Genomic DNA, 22,167 nt, shown 5'->3' on the forward strand with positions numbered 1-22,167 from the left:
ATATCCAGAGTACATGAATGTAACTCACCTTGATCTACTACTGAAAAAAGGTGTGAGCACAATCTAAATAAGTGCAAGGGGATATACACATGGGTGGAGAATGGTTGGATCGCCCACTTACCCACAAGTGACAAAATACTGTAAGTTGTAAGTGCTGCACTTATGTGCGACTATTTATGCATGCCATAGACCTAGTGTAAGTGGGCACACTTAAATGTACGCACGTTTCTGCTAACTTATACTACTATTCTATAACGGAAACTGCGCATAGATGCAATTATAGTATATATGGGCTCTCTGCGCTGCATCTAGGTGCCCAGTTATAGAATTGCCCCTATTCATGCATGTTATAAAATGCACCCATATCTGTATACTGTATATATATCATGCCTACTGTTGTCAAGCATGCATACTTGTCTGCCAACACAATTTCATAATTGCCATTTTCCATAGGTAAAAAGTGCTTTACACGTGGAAAAAGCTTTGTAAACCTAACCACAATTTCCACTGATAATGTACTATATATAATATATTGTCTTTTAATAGTTTGCATTTTCTAAAACAATAGATTTTATGCAAGACTAACCTCATTTCCTCTATTATTTAATTCACATCTTTGTATTTTCCTGCTTCTGATGTCTAGCATTTTGCTTTGGCTGCCTTCACATTTTTGCATCTGCACACTTTTCTGTCTTCTATTCCACAGGGCTATAAAACAGTACAGCGGCATAAAACTTTCAAAGCCTGTCTGAAGAAGCAGCTCTATACCAGATAAGTACGTGAGTTTCACTGTCTCTCTGGCATGTCCTCACACTCTTCTTTCACTGAATTTTATACTCTTGGTTATTTACCTAATATAGAATTAAAACCAATAAATGTGGAGTACAAACTTTCTGAATTATTGACTAACAACTTGATTCATCGAGGCACAGAATGGGGAAAAATACATTATGCTGTGCTAGTAAAGTCTTATATCCTGCAAAATCCCTATAACACTAGGTTCAAGAACATTTAGCATACACCATATAAAACGTTAAATCTTTCAAAAAAGCCAAGTTTTCAATTTTTAAAAAAATACGGAATAAGATGAGCTCTGTCGAATGTGTAAAGGTAAAGGATTCCATTGTGTAGCCGCAAAGCAACAAAAAGATCCTACGTACAGTCTCTTATAGCGCATACCGTTGTAAGATGGAAAAGATAAAAGCAAATGCTCAGTACTATGAGTTCTTGAAAAATTACCCAGAACATCAATAGGGAAAATTATCAGGGACATCTCCAGCAAATGTCTTAAAGATCATACAGACTTTAAATTTAATTCAGGCCTCAACCATCAGCCAGTGCAGCTCAGAAAACAATAGAGTCTCATGATCAAATTTGGATTTAGAATAATATCAATCTAGCTGCTGTGTTTTGAATTATGCATAATTTCTTCAGTAGTTTAGAAGGCAATCCTGTATATAATGCATTACCATAATCCAAAATAGATAAAATCACCATCTGAACTAGCACTCTAAAGTGTTTCTGATAAAAACTTTGAACGGATAAGTCATAATTGTTTAATTTTTAAAAAAGATTTCTTAACTACTGAATTTACCTGAGGCTCGAGGGTTAATGATGAATCCAGTAAAACACCCAGAACTCTGTATACAACATCCACATTAAATTTTGTACCATCCAATAATGTGAGAGAAGATGGAACATTATCAATTTTCATTGAAAGCCACAGAAATGGTTTTCCCATATTTAATTTCAATCTGTTTTTAAATGCCCAATTTTGAATTTCATTCAGAATTTGTGATAATCTCTCTATAAAAATGCTGTATCTGTGATGAGCGGGAACCAACAAAAGGATACCATTTGCATATGAAAAGATACATTCATTTGATGTTAACTGAATCATAGGTAAACTACTCATGTAGATATTATAGAGCAGGGGAGAAACTGGTGACCCCTGTGGAACACCACCTGGGAGGACCCATGATTTTGACATTACACCATTCTTCAATACCACATAATTTCTGGATTTCATAAAACCTTCAAACCACTGCAACACTAATCCAGTGATACCAACCTCAGAGAGTCTATGTAGTAAGATATCATGATTAACAGTATCAAATGTAGCTGATACATTAAAATCAAGAAGCAATATCTGTTCCCCTTTACTCTATAACTCTCTTACATATGAAATCCGTTCCAAAAGCAAAGTTTCAGTACTAAAAAAGCTCCTGAAACCATGTTGTGATGACAATAATACATCATTGTTCAAGAGAAATGTATTTAATGGAGAAGAATACTGCAAGCTCAATTAATTTGGTGAGGAACAGAATTCCAGCTACCAGTCTAAAATTGGCTACTAAGGATAGATCTAAATTATCACCCTTCGGTATTGGGGTGACTACTTTCCTACCAAAGGAGGGAGAAAACATTCCCTAAGATAAGGCAGTATTCAGAAAGCCTATCAGCCAATCCACCATGTATGAACTAATATCCTTGAATAATAATGAAGGACAATTATCTATTGCACAATGAGTATTGGACAATCTTTTAACAATATTTCTAATTTCTACGTCAGTCACCATTGTAGAAGATGACCAAACTCGATCTACATGTATGCTAGTCACTTCTTTTTTTCTTATTATGATTACTAATATTATAATATTCTATATCTCTTGAAAAAGAGTTATATATTAATCCAGTCTTTTGAGTGAAATAGGATGCCAAATCCTGCGCCTCAGGTTGCACTGACTCTAAAACAGAGACATCAGAGTTCTTAATACAGGATTGCTTAATTCTAAATAACTTTTTCAAATCAGGTTTATCTATTCTAATCAAATTCAAATAATATTCTCTTTTTGCTTTTATAGTAGCAGATTTATTTATTTATTAGGATTTATTTACCGCCTTTTTGAAGGAATTCACTCAAGGCAGTGTTCAGTAAGAATAGATCACAATTGAGCAATAGGCAATTACAGCAGTAAAAATATTATCTTTTATTTATTTACTATACCGTTTCAAATTGTATTCACAAAACAGAACGGTTTACATAGCAATATAAAAATCATAATAAAAACAAACATAAAAGAACTCCATCAAAATGATAGGAAAGCACAGCAAGCTAAAACAACCATTCTAAAAGATGACAACACCAACACATACTGGACAACCATTCATAACAAGTACATAGACTGTTATATTATTTTACTGCATGTTCATTCTACCTAATTCTGCAAAGTCAACACAATATGTAAGAGAACATTTTAATTGATAGTGAAAGGTAAAGCAAAGATGTAACATATAGGGCCCTGTTTACTAAGCAGCGTTATAGGCGCGTTAACCACGTATGTGCCTACAATATCCCTATAGGCGCCTACATGGTTAGCATGCGCGCTAAGTTTAGGCACTTTAAAAAAAAACTAATGCACCTTAGTAAACGGGGCCCATAGATAGGTAAGAGAATAAGAAGAGTTAGAACGTAAGGTGACTGATATAAAGAAAGTTGTACATGAGGTCAGAGTGGTGGTTAAATATTAGCTAGGGTAGGAGTGGATAAACGTGTCCTGCTGCAGTATGTGCATTATATTGAGAGAATAATGTCTGCCATTGTTGTGTTAATGCGACATCTCCAGATCTCCTCCAACTTTGTTCTAATTTGCGACATTTGCGGGGGGACGGGTTAGTTGTTTTTTTAATTGCTTTATTAAGAGAAAATAAAAACCCAAAAAATAACAGCAAATAACACATTATCCATAGTATAACTGTTAGTAACAAAAGCTATTGAACAACAAATCATACTAAAGTCCCTGCCTCCCCCCCCCCCCCAAAAGTATCCCCTTCCCCCAAATCTGGGTCGTTAAGCAGCAAATAAAGAAGAATCGGGACAAGCAGACCACCGTACATATGGGTCCCAAGTCTGATGGTATTTCAGAACAGAGCCAGTACGCATCGCTGTTAGTTTAGACATCGGATGAATATATTCCAACTTGCAAAGGATCAGCTGAAGACCAGGAAGGGTCGGCTGCTTCCATGCCACTGCAAGGGCAAGTTTGCTGGCCACCAGGATTTGGGTGACCAAATGGTGGATAGGCTCCTTCAGTGCAGCTGGTTTAAAATGAAGAAGATAATAGTCCATTTGCATAGGATAGGAAGCTTTAGTAACACTATAAATAAATTTCAAAACCATAGTCCAAACCTTTTGTGCTTGAGGACAGGACCACCAAATATGAAACATATCCCCCATCTGGCCACATTGGTGCCAGCACTGAGCTGATCCCAATTGAAACATCTTCGCCAGACACTGGGGTGTATAGTACCAGCAATAAAGAATTTTATATCCATTTTCCACCAAACGATTAGAGATGGACACCTTAAGCAGACATTTAAACACCCTTTCCCACCGTACATAGTCATAGGAAATACCCAACACCTTTTCCCATTTCAAAAGATAATATTGAATAGGTTGGGTACGTGAAAGAAGAGCCCTTTATATCCGAAAACACCCCCCACACACACATACAAACACCCCTCCACTAGCCATCGCTCGCTCAAGAGAAGTTTCTGCGAGGCTCAACTCCCTTTCATCCTTCACGAAATAAAATCACGAAGTTGACAATAGTGAAAAACATTGGAAGCAGGAAGACCATATTCCTCAGAAAGATCATTAGAAGATAACAATTCCCCCCCCCCCCCCCCCCATATCTGTTGAAGCGTACAGAGACCCAAACCTTCCCAGGAGCGATAACAAGAGTCCAAAGAACCCGGAATAAAATGTGGAGCAAAACGGATATACATAAAATATTGATGTCCCGGGAAAAATTGATTGTGACATTTGCTCCAGAGATAGAGAGGCCACCTTAACAGAGGTGGGGCTCTCCTAGCGATATCTTTCAAAAGACCAGCCAGCCATGGGATAGCCCTCAAGGGGTAAGGATCTAACCAAGTTTGCTCTAAAGATTTCCAAAGCTTAGGAGAACCTTGTAGCCAATCAGCCAAAATTCTAGGCTGCGCTGCTTGATAATAAAAAAAAGCAAGCAACTCCCATCCCCCCCTGCACACGCATTTGATAAATAACCGTGCGACACACCCGTGGTGGTCTCTGTTTCCAGAAAAAAGAGAAAACCTGACACTAGGCCTCGAAAGAATTTTTCTGGTAGGGAAATGGGGAGAGCCAGAAAGAAAGAGAGTAGTTTAGGAAGCAAAATCATTTTAACCACGCTAATACACCCAAGCCAGGAGAGTGTCAGACCCTCCCATCTATCTAATTCCAAAAATAGTTCACAAACCTTAGCTGGAAAGTTAGCCTCATAAAGACCAGCCAAATGATGAGTCAAATAGAACCCCAGATATTGTATAGAACGTGTAGCCCAGTGGAATGCAAAGCAAAATTGTAAGAGAGCCACCTGATGGGTAGGGAGGTTAACACAATGATGGCCTTTGACTTACACATATTTATTTTAAATCCAGAAACCTCACCATATTTCTGCAGAACTGAAGAGAGCTCAGGAAAAGAGACAATCAGATTCACTAACATAAGAAGTATATCATCAGCAAAGAGTAAGAGCTTAGTCTCAACCCCTCCATATGCAGGACCTACAATACCCGGGTGCGCACGAAGAACGATAGCTAAAGGTTCGATGGTAAGTGCAAACAAAAGCAGAGACAAGGCACAGCCCTGCCTTGTGCCCCGAGAGAGAGCAAAAGAGGATGAGCACTGACCATTAACTCAAACTGAAGCCCGGGGTGCTGTATAGATAAGCTGAAGTCAATGCAAAAATCGACCAGACACACCAAACCTTTCCAAAACAGCGAACAAAAAAGGCCAATGCACCTGATCAAATGCCTTTTCAGCATCTAACAACAATAAACACAATGGAGAACATGTGGCATGAGATTGATATATAAGATGAAGAGCGCTGCGAATATTATCAAAAGTCTGCCACCCATGTACAAAACCCACTTGATCCTCATGTATCAAAGATGGAAGATAGTGATGTAAGCGGGAGGCCAAGATCTTAGTAAAGATCTTATAATCAACTCCCAGCAAAGAGATAGGTCTGAAGGAACTACACAATTGTGGGTCTTTACCCGGTTTAGGTAAAACTGTTATATGCGCTAAATTCCAAGTCTCCAGAAGTGGCTGGCCCTCATCAAAGGAGTTAAATATGCATAATAATAGTGGAGCTAGCAATTTACCAAATAATTTGTAAAATTTATTGGTGAAAAACCATCAGGGCCTGGAGCCTTGCTGGGGGTTAACGCCTGAATCACACTATGAATCTCATCTAAAGTTATGGGCTTAGACAATAGCCCCTGAGCTCCCTCAGTTAATTTGGGTATATCAACATGGTTCAGATAAGATGTTATTAAGGTCTCAGAAGGGTCAATATCAGGTGTATATAATTGCTCATAATATTGCCGAAAAAGAGATTGCAGCTGACCAGGATCCAAATGCAGCTCTCCACTATCATCTCTAAGACTCATAGGCTTAAACAGCAAATGTGCAGCTCATTTGCTGTTTAAGCCTATGGGCCAAGAGCCTGCTAGATTTATTATCAAACTCAAAATATTGTTGGCGCACCTGCTGGAGTCGTTCATTAAGCTGTAAGTGGAGCTTATATTCTTGATCTAAAATTTGGGACTGAAGGGGGAGGCCTTTGGTGACAGAGTTGACGCTGTATCTCAGCTAAATGTTTACAGAGTGCCCTCTCTTCCCGAAGCCGCTCCCTGTGTATATGAGCCTTTAATGCTATAAAGTGACTCCGAAGGACAGCCTTAAAACCATCCCATAAAATACCCAGCGAAACTTCCCCATTATCATTTAGAAGTATATATTCTTTAATTTGGCTTTCAAGCTGAGAGACATATGTCATATCAGATAGCAAAGCATCATCCAATCACCATTGTGGAAAAGCTTGCAGAGTCCCCGGAGAGCACAACGCTAAAAAAAACGGGGCATGGTCAAACCAGGTACACGGCTCAATTCGATGAGCCAGAACTAATGGGAGAAATGAAGCTTCTCCCAGCCAAAAATCTATACGGGAATAAGAGTTATGCACAGAGGAAAAATAGGTGTAATCCCTTAGGGTAGGATTAGAATGGCGCCAAAGATCTAATAGTTGCCATTGAGTGAGAAAGGCCTGTAATCACATTCGATCTCGATGTGCATAATGAACAGCTGCAGCAAGTTATCAAGCTGGGAATTTAGGGTGAGATTAAAATCACCCCCCACCAATAGAGTGCCATCACTATGCTGTAAAAGGGTTTGATCCAAGCAATGGAAAAACTCCACATGATCCATATTATGACCATATACATTAACTAAAGTGTATTTCTGACCTAAGGAAAATGTTACTAATAAGAACCTGCCCTCTTTATCCCGGATAACCTTAAAGACCTCCCAAGGCCTAGTCATTAAAAGCTATCAATCTCACAGGTTTTAGTATTATCACAGTGATGACAAAGGCGGTCATGTTCTACTTTAAAGTGCACAACCAGAAAACAGAAGAACAGCAACCCTTGTAGCCGTGCAGACAATACAGTCATAACAAAGGTGACGAAAGGAAGGGGGGACAGCAGGTGATGTAAAACTGGTCCTTTATTGAACATCCAGGACTTGATACGAGTCGTGTTTCAGCCCACATGGGCCTTCCTCAGGAGTCACTAAAAACATGTAACAAATTCTAAAATTGCAAACATATATCATTGACACAGTAAAAAAAAAATGTAACAAAAAGAAAGGAATCAATAAAATGTAAAAAAAACATAATGACAATAAGTAAAATTACAAGAAGAAGAAATTATATGCAAAAACTTTTACTATAAAAAATAATAACAGGTGAATACAATGTAAATATGAGGAATGGTCCAAAGAAAATAAAGCAAAAAAGTTTGACAATGTGTTAACCAAAAATATACTTAAAAGATGTATAACACCATACCTTAAAATTGGATGTGTATAGTTTAAACTAGAAACATGCAGGTATATTCAGTGTCTGAATCAAAGATTTATCTTGTGTTTTGAAATAGATAATTATAATGTAAATATGTACTAGTACCTATGTAAATTTTAAATCAGTAAGGTGAGGACAAGAAATACTCATTCGTAAGCAGAAAAACTTTTGTCATAAGCAGAAAAAACGGAAATAAATTTATGGACTATTTTAAAAAACTTTTGGACTGTTTTAAAAAGTAGGGCAGATGATGTATGCAACCTCTGCTATACATAACAACCTCAATGTGGTTGTTATGTATAACAGGTCGTGTCAGACGAATCTGTCTGTCTTCTTCGACTGGGTGACCAAATAGTTGGATGTGGGAGGGGCACTTGATGTGGTATGCTTGGATTTCAGCAAAGCCTTTGACAAGGTTCCGCACAGGCGACTGATAAATAAATTGAGTGCCCTCGGTGTGGGACCTAGAGTAACTGATTGGGTAAAAAATTGGTTGAATGGTAGGAGACAGAGGATGGTGGTAAATGGAGCTTGCTCTGAAGAAAAGGATGTCGTCAGTGGAGTACCGCAGGGATCGGTCCTAGGGCCGGCTGTTTTTAACGTCTTTGTGAGCGATATTGCGGAAGGGCTGTCTGGTAAGGTTTGTCTCTTTGCGGATGATACTAAACTCTGCAAAAGGGTGGACACCCTGCAGAGTGTTGATGACATGAGGAAGGACCTATCAAAGCTAGAGGAATGGACCGATATTTGCCAACTAAGGTTTAATCCCAAAAAATGCAGGGTCATGCACTTGGGTCACAAAAATCCAAGGGAATGTACAGTATAGGGGGGTGTAGTGCTTCAGTGTGTGAAGAAAGAGCGGGACTTGGGGGTGATTGTGTCTGACGACCTTAAAGCTTTCAAACAGGTAGAAAAAGTGATGGCCAAAGCCAGAAGGATGCTTGGGTGCATAAAGAGAGGCATGACCAGCAGGAAAAAGGAGGTGATAGTGCCGTTGTATAAGTCTCTGGTGAGGCCTCATTTGGAGTACTGCGTGCAGTTCTGGAGACCGCACCTACGGAAAGATATAAACAGGATGGAGTCAGTCCAGAGGGCGGCTATGAAATTAGTAAGCGGTCTTGAATGCAAAAATTATAGGGACAGGCTTATGAACCTCAACATGTATACGCTGGAAGAAAGGAGGGAGAGAGGAGACATGATAGAAACGTTTAAATATCTCAAGGGCATTTATGTACAGGAAGAGAGCATTTTCCAAATGAAGGAGAACTCTGGAATTGAGGGGGCATATGACAAAGTTAAGAGGGAATAGGCTTAGGAGTAACCTAAGGAAGTATTATTTCATAGAAAGGGTAGTGGAGGCGTGGAATGGCCTCCTGGTGGAGATGGTGGAGTTCAGGACTGTTCTAGAATTTAAAAAGGCTTAGGAACAGGAAGAATTAGAGGTTACAGAGGATGGACAGACTGGATGGGTCATATGGCCTTTATCTGTCGTCATGTTTCTATGTTTCTAATGTGTATACTGAGAAAAAGCTAGCCGATATATATAAATTGCATATGGGGAGGAAGAAAGGGGCTTGTAGAATATATACACAAATAGGTAAACGCCTCTAAAACAGTGGTACATGTGAAAACTTAACCGTGACAACAACAGGTGTCCATAGGATCACTAATGAAACCTTAAAAATGCAAGTGTTAAAACATAGATTGTTTATAGTGGAAAGTACTGCGTGAAAGACACAAACTTCAGGAGCAAAATATGAACAAGAATCTAAAAGACCAGATAAAAAGATAAACTGAAAATGAAATGTACCAAAAAACACCGGTGGGAAAGCAGAGAAACAGACCACATACAAAGAGTGACTATGGACCACATATCAAAAACCAATCCCCACCAAACGGACGGGGTAGGGTGAGACTGGCAAATGTGAGAGCAACGGGAAACCAAAAAGAGAGAGAAAAACGCGGGAAAATAAGAGCAAGTGGAAAAAAACAAAACCAAGATATGCAGTACCTTATAATCTGTCTCGCTCAGACTCTAGTGAGTGCAAACTGCTAAAAGGGGAACTGAAGACAGACTAGCCTAGAAATACTAAGTGTAGGCAGGAGAAGGGTGACAAAAATGAGAAAGTGGATAGGACGACTTCCCTATGAAGAAAGGCTAAGGTGGCTAGGGCTCTTCAGCTTGGATAAAAGGCTGCTGAGGGGAGATATGATAGAGGTCTATAAAATAATGAGTGGAGTGGAACGGGTAGATGTGAAACGTCTGTTTACGCTTTCCAAAAATACTAGGACAAGTGGGCATGCGATGAAGCTACAATGTAGTAAATTTAAAACGAATCAGAGAAAGTTTTTGTTCATTCAACGTGTAATTAAACTCTGGAATTCATTGCCAGAGAATGTGGTAAAGGCAGTTAGCTTAGCGGAGTTTGAAAAATGTTTGGACGTGGAAGGGGGGTGGAATATGGGGTGGGGAACAGTAGGAGTTAAAGAACTTGTTGTTCATTGGGTTAGTTTTGAGGAAGTCAGTATATTGTTGAATTATTACAAGAGGGGTGGGGTGGGGGTTGAAAAAGGTTAAAACATTGATGACGGGCTGTAGCCACTTGGTTGCCTAGAGAATGTTTTCATCTTTGAGATTATGTATTTTTAGCATGTGGAATGTGCTGGTTCGGAAATGTCATCCATAAACCTGTTGAACCAAACAGGCATTAAGAAATAAGGGGGGACAGGGGAGAAAACGTGACAAAATCAAAATTTGATGATAGCAGATTTGAACTGTTGTATATAAGTTTGGCAAAGGTAATACCAGTCATGTACGTATTCAAACAGATGTATTACCATATGGAATCATCAATAAAAAATGTTGAAACATAAAAAAGGTTTGGACGGCTTCCTAAAGGAAAAGTCCATAGACCATTATTAAATGGACTTGGGGAAAATCCACTATTTCTGGGATAAGCAGTATAGAATGTTTTGTACTTTTTGGGGATCTTGTCAGGTATATTGCGGCTTTTCTTTGATTCCAGAATCATGCCATAGGGTACCCTCTTCTTTCGAACCGTGACCCCATTAGCGCTGCTTGCGATTGCGTCTCCTGAACCAGGGCAATATCCACCTGCAGATGAACCAGTTCTCGAAAAAGAAGCTGGCTTTTCATGGAAGTGTTTAATCCCCTGGCATTGAGAAGCACGAAAGAAATTGCTGAAATTTAAGCAAACATGTAATTTCTCAGGCCTGCTTCATATTGATCAAACCTCCCCTCCCCACCCCAGGGACCCACATCAACACACATACCCAACAGACTCCCAACAGACAATCCCTCTCAAGCCAATCATTAACCCATTGAACCACAAAAACCAAGCCCCCTCCTTCCCACCCTATCCCAAAATCCCCCACAGATCCAGAACACCTCATCCACACTAGAAGAGGTGTTGAATAGAGGAAAAGTGAACCATAGTGTACCTATACTGGATCACATAACAGCCTTTAGTAGAAATATCTAACAAATTAGAAAATGTTAGCATAAAAACTGCTCAAATATCAGAAACATGCAGAACAATAAAACCCCCAGCACCCTATAGATAAAACAAAAAAAAAAACAATCCCCGAGTCTAAGAACCCGCGATGCTATCAATATCAAACCAGGTCCCGCAGTGTCAGACTCTCCAAGGATGTCCATATTTATGAAAACAGCAAATGTCCATCTACTAAGCTTCAAGCAGGATATCCCCCGAGCCGTCCAGCCATTTGCTGGCGTTGTAGACGCTTATGCCCCTTTGTCACTCGCTGCCATTTAGGCTGGGACTTCAAGGTAGAAGAAGGTCTGGAAAGACCCAGGCTAGGTACTGCTTTCACCAAATCCCCCTCAGGTAGAATCTCATGAGCCTCCAAAATAGATTTAATGGAATACAAACATCCATCTTTGTAGAAAACAAGGGCAAATGGATGCCTCCAGCGGTATCAAATACCTAGCTCTCAGAGCTTGAGAGTAACAGGCTTCAAGTTAGCTCAATGCTTCAAAGTGGCTGAGGCTAGATTCTGATAAATCTCCACTGGGTAGGAGTCCCATTTAAATTTGTGGGCTTGTTGTGTGGCTTTAAGTACTTGTTCTTTAAAGCTTAAAATCTTGAAAGCAGGCAATAATGTCTTTGGATAGATTATTATGCGTGGGCCCCAAAGCTCTATGGGATCATTCTAACAAAACAGTGTCAGGTACAATGGACGATCCAGTCACAGAGAGCTGACCACACCTTGAACCACAGATTCACAGTTCTGGTACGCCGGGGTTTCCAGGAGACCGAGGAACCTCAAATTCTGCCGACGGCTACGATTTTCTAAATCCTATAATTTATCAGCGAGTTGTTGCTACCCCAGAGAACCGCTATCCGTTGGTCTAGTGATCCCAACGTCTCTGCATGCTCTTCTTTATGACCCTCCGCCTCCTCTAAGCGATTTCCCAAGTCGAGGATTTCACCTCGCAGGTTGGCCCCCAGCGTTGCCAAATCGGAGCAGACTACCTTGAGATCAGACTGGATCTCCTGCAGCCAATCTTTCAGCTCAGGGAATGCCACCGCCTCAAGACCCGGCTGCTCTTCACTCGATAAGAATAGGTCCTTAGGAGAAAATTCCCCAAGCATCTCCTGCTCATGTTGAGCCTCTCAGTCAGGGCCTGCCCCGTGATTCTTACTCCCCCCTCCAATGTACGCATACTGAGAAAGATTCACTTCATCAGATCGGGACTGCATCGCCAAAGCAGATCGGGAAAGACAGCCACTATTCCACGGAGAGAAGCAGAGAAAAAGCGCCGCACCGGGTGCTGCGTAATCGCAAATAAACGCTGTGGGTAAACGGGAGCTCGCCGCTTATGCAGCCATATTACCCAATGACGTCACTTCCTCTACATTTTAAAGATATCAATTCTATTGAATACCAAGATTTTTTTAATTCCTGCTTAATTTCTTACCTTGGTATGGTGCAATCTTATGTAAAATTGTTTGTGCAGATTCTAACCAGACACTTCTAGATGCTTCTACATCTGAACAGTCCAATGACAGAGATTAATTAATTAATTCCCAGAAACTTTTAGGGTCAATATTCCCACTACTTGATACAAATTTCTGTACTGATCGATAAGACTTATGAGACAATGATACATTCAGCGTTATGATCGGACCAGAGTACCCAGTTGCCAATCACGAGTTAAAAATAAAATGAGTGACCCTTTTCATGTGAAGGATAAAAGCTAGGCAGAATGAAATAACTAACTCTCAAAAAATTCAAAAATTCCTTAACATTTTCATTACAGTTACATTCTAAAGGTAAATTAATATCCCCCACTATGACAAAATAGCGTTTGAAATGATTTCATATAATTTTAAGCTATTTCTGGACCATGCCCTGATGGTCTATAGATAAAAAGTCCTATTGGTTATAGAGTAGTATTGCCCTTAAGATAACAATATAAGATTTCCAAACCTAATTCACAACAAGAATATATTTCCTCAATATTTATTTATTTGTTACATTTGTATCCCACATTTTCCCACCTATTTGCAGGCTCAATGTGGCTTACATAGTACCGTAAAGGCGTTCGCCAAGTTCGGTAGAGAAACAAATACAAGGTTACGTTGTGGTTGGGTAAGGTAGGTGTGTTTCAAGCACAATGGGGGTCTAAGAGAGGGGGGGGTTGTGTATAGTCCAGTACGATCATTGGTTTTGATGTGTTGCTGAGTGTAGGCATTTATGTTGGGTTGATAAGGTATGCTTTTATGAACAGGTTGGTTTTTAATGATTTCCTGAAGTTTAGGTGGTCGTAAATTGTTTTCACAGCTTTTGGTAGAGCGTTCCATAATTTTGTGCTTATATAGGAGAAGCTGGATGCGTAGGTTGCTTACTATTTGAGACCTTTGCAACTTGGGTAGTGGAGGTTCAGGAATTTTCGTGATGATCTTGTTCTGTTTCTGGTTGGTAGATCTATGAGTTCTGTCATGTATCGTAGGACTTCTCCGTAGATAATTTTGTGGACTAGAGTGCAGATTTTGAAGCTAATACGTTCTTTCATTGGGAGCCAATGCAGTTTTTCTCGGAGGGGTTTAGCACTTTCGAATCGTGTTTTACCAAATATCAACCTGGCTGCTGTGTTTTGGGTGGTCTGTAGTTTCTTTGTGAGTTGTTCTTTATATCCCGCATCGATTCTGTTGCAGTAATCTGCATGGCTTAGAACCATTGATTGTATTAGGTTCCGAAATATTTCCCTCGGGAAGAAAGGTTTGACGCGTTTAAGTTTCCACATTGAGTGGAACATTTTCTTTGTTGTGGAATTTACTTGGCTCTCCAAGAGTAAGGTTGCGGTTGATTGTGACACTAAGTAATTTTAGGCTATCTGAGATAGGGAGGGTGTGGTCTGGGGTGTTTATGGTTGTGGGTTTGTACTTATTGTGTTGAGATGAGAGGATGAGACTGTGTTTTTTCAGTGTTCAGTTTCAGTTGAAATGAGTTTGCCCATGAGTCCATGGTGTTCAGGCCAAGCTTGATCTCATTGGTAATTTTATGACATCGTCTGCATAGATGAACGGGTTGAGGCCTTGATTGGATAAGGACTTGGCCAGTGGGATCATCATTATGTTGAAGAGTATTGGTGATAATGGTGATCCTTGAGGTACTCCGCAGGCTGCTTTCTACGGTGGTGATATGTTTGAATTTGATTTTACTTGGTATGTTCTGGTGGTAAGAAAACCCTTGATTCAGATAAGTATGTTTCCACCAATCCCGAAGTGGTCTAGGAGTCTTAGTAGTATGTTGTAGTTTACCATATCAAATGCGCTCGACATGTTGAATTGGAGGAGAAGCATGCTTTTACCTGTAGCTATTTCCTACTTAAATTTGGCCAGGAGGGTGACTAGGACAGTTTCAGTGCTATGGAGGGGACGGAATCCTGATTGTGACTCATGTAGTATTGAGAACTTGTCCATGTAGTCGGTAAGCTGTTTGGTCACCAGGCTCTCCATCAGTTTGACTACTAGTGGGATAGATGCAACTGGGCGGTAGTTGGCGAGGTCGTTTGTTTTTTTTCTTGGTGTCTTTGGGTATTGGAGTGAGTAGGATGTTGCCATAATCCTCAGGGAAGAGACCTTGTTGGAGCATGTAGTTTAGGTGGGATGTGAGGTCTGCTGTGAAGTGGTCGGGGGTGGATTTAAGTAGATGGCTGGGACAGGTATCCAGTTTGCAGTGGAGAACCTATGAGTCGCCTGTGTAACTGATTCAACGGTGAGGAGAGCAAATGTTGACCAGGTACGGTCTGCTGAGTATTCTTCAGGAATTGGGTCCAGGCCATTGATGAAGTTTTCGATGTCAGTGTTGTGCTGAGGAAGTGCATTACGTAATTTTATTATTTTTTCATTGAAGTAATTTGCAAGTTTGTCTGCGGATGGGATGTCTGTGTTGGTTGCGGTGATTGGAGTGGTGTCTAGTAGTTTATTTATGAGTTGATATATTTTCTTCAGGTCTTTATAATCAGGTCCTATTTTAGTTTTGTAGTAAGACCTTTTGGTCTGTCTTATTGCATATTTGTATTTTCTATGTATTTGTTTCCATGCATTGAGTGTGTGTTCGTCTTTTGTTTTTTTCCATGCTCGTTCAAGTTTCCTGGATTGTGATTTGAGTTTTTTTAGTTTGTCATTGAACCATGGTATCGAGTTTGTCTTCTTGATATTCTTGTTCTTAAGGGTGCTATTTCGTCTAGTACGCTTCTGCATCTTTCATTCTAGTGAGAGAGGTAATGTATGGAGTCCGTGCTGTCCATTCATTGTCATATATCTGTTGCCAGAATGCTTTTGGGTCTATTTGACCTCTTGTGCTGTAGGTTGTATGTTCTTGTGTACGGTGTGATCCCTTCTTCTGCCAGTTTAGGGATAAGTTTAATTTGTAGTGATCAGTCCAAGGTATTTCTGTCCATTTGATATCTGTTATTAGTAGGTTGTGGTCTGTGGGCAGTTTGTGTGATAGGAGGGCCAGTGTGTGCCCTTTAATGTGGGTAGCTTGCATGTGAGGCCATTTGAGATCCCATGAGTGGAGGAATCCCTTACATTCTCGTGCATTAGTAGAGTTTGAGTCTTCTAGGTGAAGGTTTATGTCATCTAGTATTAGTATATTAGAGTTATTTACACAAGTGTTTGAGATTAAGTCCGTGTAGTTAGGCTGGCATTCCTTCCAGTTACCGGGTGGCCTGTAAAACAGGATGCAGTTCAATTGATCAAGCAGGGATTTGTTATGGATTCTGATTGAGGCAATTTCAAGTTGGGTTGTTATGGACTCAGCAATGGTTTCAATGGTGAATTGGGATCGGTAGATATGCCTCCGTCTCTCTTTTCCATTCTGGTCCAGTGAATGATTTTGTATCCTGGAGGACATAGGTCAGTGATTATGGGATCCTTTTGATCGTGGATCCAGGTTTCGTTGATGAAGATTAGGTCAAGTTTTTCTGACATGATCCAGTCTGATAGTATTGTTGCTTTGTTAACTACGGATCTGGAGTTAATGTAGCCCACTTGAATATTTTGGTAAGGGGCTTCTATGTTTGGTAATGTATGGATTTTTGTTAGTTGTCGTTCCTTGGGTAGTGCGTGTTTGTTGTGACCTTTCTTTCTGTTTTGTTGATGTTGTCCACCTATAGGTATTCTTCCTTTAATTTGGTGGTTGTCGGTTTGGTGAGGTGTGGAGTGTCTGATCAATCTTTGGTGATTTTGTAGGATGGGTATGATATTGTTTTCTGCGATTGGGATGGATAGTGTTAGGTGAATCAGTGAGACGGAGTTTGTTTGTTTATATTTCATTATGGAAGAGATTCCTTGATGATATATTTATCCTATGGGAGGGTTCCCTGGAACAATTACAGGCGTACATGGCTACATGCAAACTCCAAGGCGTTACAGTTTACTTTGACATGGAACATAAAAGAAATTGAATTCTTCGATACTAAAGTATTGACCATGGCCAATTAATTACTACAGTGTTTCGTAAGGAGATAGTTAGAAATAGCCTATTACATTTTCAAAGTTTTCATCCATATATGCTAAAAATGAGTCTCCCTATCAGTCAGGTTTTAAGAATTACCGTATTTTTCGGACTATAAGACGCACTTTTTTCCCCCAAAATTTGGGAGGAAAATGGGGGGTGCGTCTTATAGTCCGAAGGTAGCGGTTTTTGACCTCTGTTTTGTACTTACAGGATTCCGTGTTCCCTGGTGGTCTAGTGACGTCGGGGCAGGAAAGAGCCCCCTCTTTCCTGCCCATCGCGCTGCTCTCCCTGCTTCTCAATGGTTTCCGGCGGTCTCGGCGATATTCAAAATGGCCGCCGAGATTCTCGGCGGCCATTTTGAATCTCGCCGAGACCGTCGGAAACCATTGAGAAGCAGGGAGAGCAGCGCGATGGGCAGGAAAGAGGGGGCTCTTTCCTGCCCCGACGTCACTAGACCACCAGGGAACACGGAATCCTGTAAGTACAAAACGGAGGTCAAAAATTCGGACAAGACGCACCGGAGCACCTAGGTTTTAGAGGAGGGAAAGAGGAAAATTTTTTTTTTCCTCTTTCCCTCCTCTAAAACCTAGGTGCGTCTTATGGTCCGGTGCGTCTTATAGTCCGAAAAATACGGTAAACGGATTTGTTCACGGGACCAACATTTTGAAGAACAAGCTAGAAAACTGTGGAAAAGATTTTTGCGTAGAGGGTTACCCCCGCCAAAGCAATTAAGAAAGCTTATTTGAGGGCAAAATATGCCCAACGATTTTATGGGAGAACTTTATTTTTCATTCATTTAACAGAGCAAACAAAAAGAAAACTGAGGAGCTGAGCAGACCATTGCACATAGTAAGGGCTACGGTTAGGTTTTTTCACCAAGTTCTGAGCTCTGGAAGAGCAGTTTGTTCCAGTGCCATCAGAGGATTTCATCTGCTTCTGTGCCTGACTCAGTCTTGCTTGTTGACAGATTTATTTTTGGTGAGAAGCAAAGCAAAAGAAAATATTGATTTAATATTTAAGTACTTTTGATACTGCATAGTGCCTTGCCTTACCATACTAAAATTTTCCAGTTATTGCATATTAGTTGTAAAACTTACTACACAGTAACTGCGAAGCCTCTGTATAAATTGTTAGGGGTGTGCCCAGCATATTCCTATACAGTTAGTGCAGAGACAATATCTATGCAGGTTGTATTAACTGCTTCGTGTTATCTACTTCGGTAACAGTTAACGCATGGTAAGTTACTGTCTGTTGCATAGTCCATGCCCATTTCCTGCAGTATTCCACAGTTTGCCATCAACACAGGAGTTAGCACATGATTAGTGTCAAATCACTGTATTACCAGTTAGTGCATGCTAATTCCCTTTTAACTACCTAATACTTTTTAATAAAAGGGTCTACCTGTCGTACCAGTAATATATCAAAATGCATTGAAGTTTGATTTTTTTTTGTTTTGTTTTTTTACTTGACATTCCTACTAAAAGTAGTATGTTAATTTATATATTTTAAACAGGTACTTCCAAGACATGGTTTGAATGACTACTACGTGTGTGTGAAGACTGTTACAAGCAAGCACTTTCGAGAGCTTTGGAAGCAGTTTCAAAGCAGAGACATGCCAAGATAATAACTAAAAAAAGAACCTGGAATGTTTGAATATGACAGTTTTTGTTTTCAAACAATTAGTGTGGTGAAGAGCATGGAAAGAATAACCGCTTATCTCCAGCTCTTGCAATGTTTGCTTTTTTTTTCTATATTTACTTTTTTATTTTATTTCCCACTTGAATGAACTGTTAATGCACTTTTTATTTTGAAAACAATTTGTGAAGCTCACCATGTTTTTAGTCATACACTGACTCATGGCACACATTTATATGTATTCTAGGAGTATATGTGTAATTATATTTATTTGGAAGCACTGCTTGTCATGAATAGCAACATGTGCTTCATAGGACAATGTGCTTTTAGGTAATTTATTACAAAAACAAATGGCTTTCAAGGTAAGCTGTACCTGATATGGTAATGTGAATTCTCTCAAAGTGGGAATTTGATGAAACCTATTGTAGGTTAATCTGATTAACCTCTTTAAAGGTGAGTTTTTCTTACAAAACAGCTAAAATATCACTTTTAAGTAATAAGCTACTGTAGTTAGAAGAGATGTCTAATGTGGTGCAGATAAATGTGAAGGCTTTGGCATAAGAAGAATTGTGTGGCAGATTTCTGTGACATGATTACAACTGAGTCTTAATACTGTTTTCTTAATGACTAATTTACCAAATCTGCCTAATTTTGAAAAGGGGTTTTTTGTATATTACAGATGTATATTTTAAAGGAGGATTGACATGTTAAGTCTGTTAAAGTTAAAGCACTATTTAAGGAGTAATGCCCATGCAATAACCATTGAGGGGCCCTTGTACTAAGCCATGTAGGCTCCTACGCACGCCAATTCAGAACTACCACCCGGCTACTGCGTGGCCTAGGCGGTAATTTCATTTTTTTTATTTTCATATATTTTATTTTCCAGCACATGGCATTAACCGGGCAGTAATCGGCATTGTACGCGCATAGACAATTACCGCTCGGTTAACGTGTGAGACCTTATCACTAAGTCAATGGGTGGTGGTAAGGTCTTGGGCCCAAAATGGACGCGCACCAATTTTTATTTTGCAACACGTCTATTTTCGCCCCCCCCCCCCCCCCCAAAAAAGGCCTTTTTTGCAGGCACGACGAAAAATGGACCTGCGCGCACTAGTCAGCAGTACAACATTAAATTTTAAGCATATGTTGAGTTTCAATATCTGTTTCTAAATTCCCATATAAGGGGTACGATTTCACAGTTGTTTCATTTAATGCCTACTGAATAATCTGGCTGCTGATTGTTCCAACACTACCAGTTTCAATATCTGATTAAATATATAGCGTGCATGGCATGTTTCTATGCAACCAGTAGTATTAGATGGTTGTTTTGCTATGCTTCTGCTTTAAGTCATACACTGCATATGCATTTTTAAGCACTAATTCAGATAGACTTAGTATCCGCTTCAGTACAAAAGTATAGTTAGTTGAATTTTTAAAAAATTGCAAATTAGCTTATTCAATTGTATGTCACAGAATTAGCGCACACACAAAAAAATAAGCTAAACAGTTATAAGTGCTTATTTTGATAACACTAAAAATGTTACGTGGTTTGATTGAAGAACATATTTAAATTACTGAAAGGTCCTTTTACTAAGCTGCGGGAAAAAGGGCCCTACGATAGCAGCTGGGGACCTTTTTCCCGCATGCCAGGGCCCTTTTTACAGCAGCGGGTACCCCCCCCCTCCAAAAAAAAGATCATACAGTAAGAGTACTCTTACTGCATGGTGGGGAGCATTTACTGCCACCTATTGAGATGGCGGTAAGTGCTCCTGGCAGTAACCAGGCATGCCTGAAATGGCGCACACTCAAGCCGGACCTACCATTGGCCACGTTGGGTCGGCAGTAGTTTCGATTTAACGTGCGGTAAGCCTGCGTTGGGCTTACCAACGCTTTGTAAAAGGGCCCATGAGTTCTTTCTTCATAGAGACAGGCACAGTCTCCTTGAGAGCTAAACTAAATTCTTAACATCCAAAAACCAAGAAAGCATGTCCTAATCAGCAACTATCTTAGACCAAAGATCACATGTTTCAGAAGGGATATTTCTAAAGTAATAATCAGTTTTCTTTTTTTATAATGATTCAGTATCCATTTTGAACAATCGTGGGCCAATATTGAAAAGCACTTATGTGTTCAGCACTGGCACCAAATACATAAAGGTCGTCTTAAATTCAGGGCAAGTCAATGTATGTTGCTGTTCTGCTGAATATTGGTCTCACTGTACAGTAATGTAGTCTATTGTATTTCCAATAATTCTAATTTACTGTTGTGCATTATCGTGCCTAGTCCTGTGTTCCTCTTTTTCATAAATTCTAAAATCTTGTTGTCTTAAAACTTTAATGTGCATGTTTAAAAAGTTCACATTCTTCTACAAGCTGACCAAACAATAAACTACATTTAGCACTAACTAAACTCAGTTTTGGCATTTATCTCTTAATTACTGTAAGAACAATAAAATCTCTGGAAAATATAGACTGCAGATAAAACTTGTAAAATACTTCCCAAATATTTAAATATGAAATATTCTTATTGCCATGTAGTTTGATTGTAGTCTCACCCTCAATAAACTCTGGGGCATTATTTTATGTGACTTAATTCAATAAAAGACACATTTTTTAGTAGAAATATTGGCCATCGGATTTGAATGAAAAGCTATGGATTTGGTATAGTTCAGCTGTATCTTTCTGTAGTTTTTGCTTATGAAATTACACTGATTTTTACATCAGTATCCTCTTTTGTTTAGACCAATTGAGCTATTAGCCTAATTGTCCCATTAGCAGGTGTGTATTTTAGGCCAATTGTCATTAACTGTCATTAAATAATTGTTTGGGACCCAAAAACTTATACTTACTTACAAAAGACAACAGTTTGTTTTGACGTCTGATTACTAGGATAATATGGGGTATAGCTTGACTTTTAGCTGGAAGTGTTACTGCAAGTAGGAGCAACAATGAGAGCTTGTTTTTATCAACTGTGGTTAGTCCAGAAGCAGGGCTGGGCCTGTCACTAGATGGACTAGGTAACTGCATAGGGTGGCATGTATGAGAGCCTTCTTCCTGCCAAACCTGCTGTTGCTGCTGTCAGCCCCCCCCCCCCCCCCCAAAAAAAAAAAAAAAAAAAAAATTAATAACGAGTACTGTACAGGCCCTGTAAGTACTTGCATTATCTCACTAATTACTGTCAGGTCCTGCATTCCTATGAGGCAGACTTCCTATCAGAGAAAAGCCAAACATATATGAACATTTCAGCACAGGTATGTACGTTTAAGGTCCATGCAGTACTGCTTGCCTTTAAAGGGTCAGTGTGGGAGGAGATACGAGAGTCAGTAGTGGCCGTAGCTAGAAGCTTGCTAGGCTGTATAGAGAGAGGTGTGACCAGCAGAAGAAAAGAGGTTTTAATGCCCTTGTATAAGTCGTTGGTGAGGCCCCACCTAGATCATTGTGTTCAGTTTTGGAGGCCGTATCTTGCTAAGGATGTAAAAAAAAATTGAAGCGGTGCAAAGAAAAGCTACAAGAATGGTATGGGATTCGCATTACAAGACATATGAGGAGAGACTTGCTGACCTGAACATGTA

The 22,167-nt window shown here is 39.7% G+C and overlaps 1 protein-coding gene across 7 annotated transcripts in view; it reads left to right on the top strand.

Moving 5' to 3' along the window:
- MICU3 (mitochondrial calcium uptake family member 3) overlaps positions 1–18,590 on the top strand; it is a 195,686-nt gene extending 177,096 nt beyond the window's left edge. For 3 of the 7 annotated variants that reach the window (XM_030191433.1, XM_030191434.1, XM_030191439.1), the window contains one exon: positions 18,475–18,590. In XM_030191433.1, coding sequence (XP_030047293.1) covers positions 18,475–18,585 — 111 coding nt within the window. In that variant the 3' untranslated portion in view covers positions 18,586–18,590. Of the gene's footprint in view, positions 1–706; positions 780–5,460; positions 5,634–18,474 lie in introns of those variants that run through there. The other 4 variants (XR_003940729.1, XM_030191435.1, XM_030191436.1 and 1 more) reach the window with 4 other exon arrangements.
- Positions 18,591–22,167: the final 3,577 nt, after the last annotated feature.

Source organism: Microcaecilia unicolor, chromosome 2 (genome assembly GCF_901765095.1).
Source record: "Microcaecilia unicolor chromosome 2, aMicUni1.1, whole genome shotgun sequence".
In the NCBI taxonomy this organism is placed as follows: Eukaryota; Metazoa; Chordata; class Amphibia; order Gymnophiona; family Siphonopidae; genus Microcaecilia; species Microcaecilia unicolor.